Source organism: Trachemys scripta, chromosome 1 (assembly GCF_013100865.1).
Source record: "Trachemys scripta elegans isolate TJP31775 chromosome 1, CAS_Tse_1.0, whole genome shotgun sequence".
Taxonomy (NCBI): Eukaryota; Metazoa; Chordata; order Testudines; family Emydidae; genus Trachemys; species Trachemys scripta.
The window spans coordinates 341,051,548-341,055,116 of NC_048298.1; the positions used below are offsets into that span (position 1 = coordinate 341,051,548).

Below are 3,569 nucleotides of genomic sequence, written 5' to 3' on the forward strand. Positions count from 1 at the left end.
CAAGCCCTAGTAGAATGTCCTCAATTCCTGCATTAGATTTCCTGTATCAGAATTTTTCAACTGAAACATTTGGTTTATCATCCAGGCTTTCTGAAGGATTGGATGCAGAAAAATCAGGCATATTTTGTTCACCAGAGCACATATGATACATATCATAAGTTCAGCATTGTACTTGTTTTCTTTTTCTTTGGCTATCAGAAAGTATAGCTTCAGTTAATCAAACTGATCAAGAACCCTGTTTACGCAGGGTCTACTGGAAAGCTACCTTGTATCAGAAAGCTGCAGTATCCTCTGGTGGTCTGGAAGTCATGGAAAGGCCAAGTGACAGGGTGGGTGGGGCTGGAAGCTGACAGGTGATGCAGCAAGAGATCAGGTGATGGTCAGAGACAGTGAACTTAGCAACAGAGAGAAAAGAGCTTGGTGATGGAGTGATAAAATGTTAGGTGTGAGGAACTTCTCAGACTGTGAACTTCCACATTTCTGACAACAGCGAAAGTAGGAGAGAGCACCCTTGGTTAACAGGGAGATCTCCTTTCCCCCGCTTGTCTGGCAGGTTTAAATTCAGTGGCCCCAGCTGATCACCTTCTGCAGGTGTATTTCACCACTTTGTCCCGAAGCTCTTTGGTTTTGATCCCATAAATGATAGGGTTGAGCATGGGGGGGACAAGGAAGGAGAGGTCAGCCAAGATTATGTGAATGTGGGGAGCGATGCCCTGACCAAACCGGTGTGTCAGAGTGGTGAAGAGGACCGACATATAAGACGTCAGCATCACACAGATGTGGGCTGTGCAGGTGTTAAGGGCTTTCTGGTGAGCTTTCTTGGAGGAGATTCTGAGGACAGCCCTGGTGATCAGACTGTAGGACAGGGCAATGAGCGTCAGGTCTGACCCCATGACTACAAAGGCCATCATCAAGCCATACGTCCTGTTGACAGTGGTGTCCGCACACGACATCTTCACCACAGCTATATGCTCACAGTGTGTGTGGGAGATAATGCGGTCAGCACAGAATGGCTGCCTGCTCAGGAGCAAGGGCAAGGGAAGAGCTAAGAGAACAGCTCTTAACAAACACACTAGCCCTAATATAGCTATTCGTGTGTTGGTGAGGATGGTGGTGTATCTCAGAGGGTTACATATGGCAACATAGCGATCAAAGGCCATTGCCATGAGGACGGCTGAGTGCATAATGGAAACTGAATGAAGGAAGAACATCTGGGTGAGGCAGCCACCCACAGTAATAATATTCAAATTGAACCAAAATATAAACAGTGCCTTTGGCATAATGGAGGTAGTCGTGCCAATGTCTGTGAGTGCCAGCATGCAGAGCAGCAGGTACATTGGCTTGTGCAGGGTTTGATCTTTGCCTACAACAAACAGAAGCATGAAATTTCCCAAAATTCCAATAATGTAGAACATAGAGAAAGGGATGGAAATCCAGAGATGCTCAGCTTCCAAGCCAGGGATGCCTATGAGGATGAATGTTGAAGGGACAGAGTTTGTGAGGTTGATTCCTGCCATGAGAAGGTCGATGCATCGATTGGGCTCAGAAATGCTCAAGGTGCCTGTAATGATAGGGAAACACAGTGAGGTGGGTTACATGCTTTATTATAAATAGTACAGTAAATATTTTTCAGTTATTACCAATCTAGAAAGGGAGGTGAGCAGTGAGTTGCAAACATTTACAGATGGCACCAAATTATTTAGGTCACCGTCAAGTCCAGAGAGGGAGATCACCAAGCCACGTGAATGGGCAGCATGATGGCAGATGAATTTGAATGTAGATACTTGCAGCGTGTATACCCATTGGAGTAAAAAGCTAGAACTTCTCAAACATCTAACAAGGTTTTAATTTAACTGTAGGAACTGAGGACAGGGATCTGGGTGTCATGGTACACAGCTCTGTGAAACCCTGCTAACAGTGCAAGCACACACAGAAATTGAACAAAATATTGGGATCCAGGAGGAGTGCAATGAAGAATTATATGGAAAATACAATGTCATGAGGTCGCTGAGTCAATGTTTCACCCTCCTCTAGACGCCTCTGTGTAGTACTGGGCTCCCCTGTCACACAGGATATTGCAGAACTAGAGGGGTACAGACAGGGGCAATTAGAAGATTCAAAGTCCCGAGGAAACTCTCATAATAAGAGAGGTTGAAAAGACTGGGATTGTTACCGTACAACTGAGATGAATTAGAGGGGACATGAGAAACGTCTGTAAAACACTTTCTGGTATAGAATAGATTAAGACTGTGCTCTCCCTGTCTCATAACACAAGATCAAGTGGACATTCAATTAAATGGAAACGTGGCAAATTCAAAACAGACAAAAAAAGAATGTTCTTCACTCAATGCCTAATTAGACTGAGGAACTCATTGCCACAAGAGGTAGATGAGGCTGTGAACTGTGAGAAAATCAGGAAGGGGAGGGAGATTTGTATGGACAGTAAGACTATCCAGATTCAATAGTTACAACTAAATAAATATTATAGAAAGCCTATACACGCACATGTTTCAGGGTAAAAGCCAAACTCTAGCTGTTCTGCAGCACCTGAGGCTGTCACTGGACAAGGACACTGGAGCAGATGGACCACAGGTCAGATTCACGATGCAATTCCTATATTGGAAAGGAGCCATGTTTCCCCCATGGAAACAGACATTATCATGCTGGGCTATGGAAGGGCAGAAGGGTCTTGGTATTTAGGGCTACAGCCTGCACCTCTGTTACTTCCCTTGTTTTTTCTTTCTTTGGTGAGACACTTCCATGCAGGCTGAGACAGAAGATACAGTTGTTAACTGACAAGTGTAAGCAGAGACATGTGTCAGCAACTCAATTGCTAACCCTTCCCATTCCTGAATATCAATGAATTTGCAGATTACACAAACATTGAGAAATCGTAAAAATTAAAGAGGACAGGTCACTAATTCAGAGCAATCTGGATTGGATGGTAAATTGGTTTGAAGCAAACAATATATGTTCAAAGATAGCTATGTAGATATCTACATATAGGAAAATCAAATGTAAGTGGTGCTTACACGATGGGGGCACACGTGGGAAGCACCATGACTCTGTGGAATATTTGGGGGCATGAAGGCATAATTAGTTAAACATGATCTCCCAGTGTGACCATGTGGCCAAGGAATCAATATGATCTTTGGATGTTAACCAGGGGAATCTTAAGGAGAGGTAGAGAATGTATTTATTTGCCACTGGTGCAACTGCTGCTGGAATCCTGTGTCCAGTTCTGATGTTCCTGGTTAAAGATGGATGTTGATACACTGAAGAGGGTTCAGAGAAGAGTCAGAACAATTAATTATTAAATTATTGGAAAACCTGCCTTATACTGCATTATGGTCACATCCTCAAGATGGTTACATCATCCCCCTATCCACCTATTGCTGTGTTCCTTATATCTTGTTACAGCAGCACCTGTAGCTGTCTCTGTCAGAGAGAGGTCACCCAACTAGATGGACCATAGGTCTGATCCACGATGCAATTCCTATATTGGAAAGGAGCCAAGATTCTCTTATGGAAACAGACATTATCATGCTGGGCTCTGACTTTGTGCTCAA

At 43.8% G+C, this 3,569-nt stretch overlaps 1 protein-coding gene across 1 annotated transcript; it reads right to left on the minus strand.

Annotated features, from left to right (window-relative positions):
• Positions 1-578: 578 nt before the first annotated feature.
• Positions 579-1,517, minus strand: LOC117885699 (putative olfactory receptor 52P1). The gene has a single exon (XM_034787141.1). The coding sequence runs from the start codon at positions 1,515-1,517 to the stop codon at positions 579-581; it is 939 nt and encodes a 312-aa protein (XP_034643032.1).
• Between the last annotated feature and the right edge of the window lie 2,052 nt (positions 1,518-3,569).

What these genes read in the sequence shown, in the direction of transcription:
- LOC117885699 (XM_034787141.1), bottom strand. Translation starts at nt 1,517, where the DNA reads ATGGCAGGAATCAACCTCACAAACTCTGTCCCTTCAACATTCATCCTC.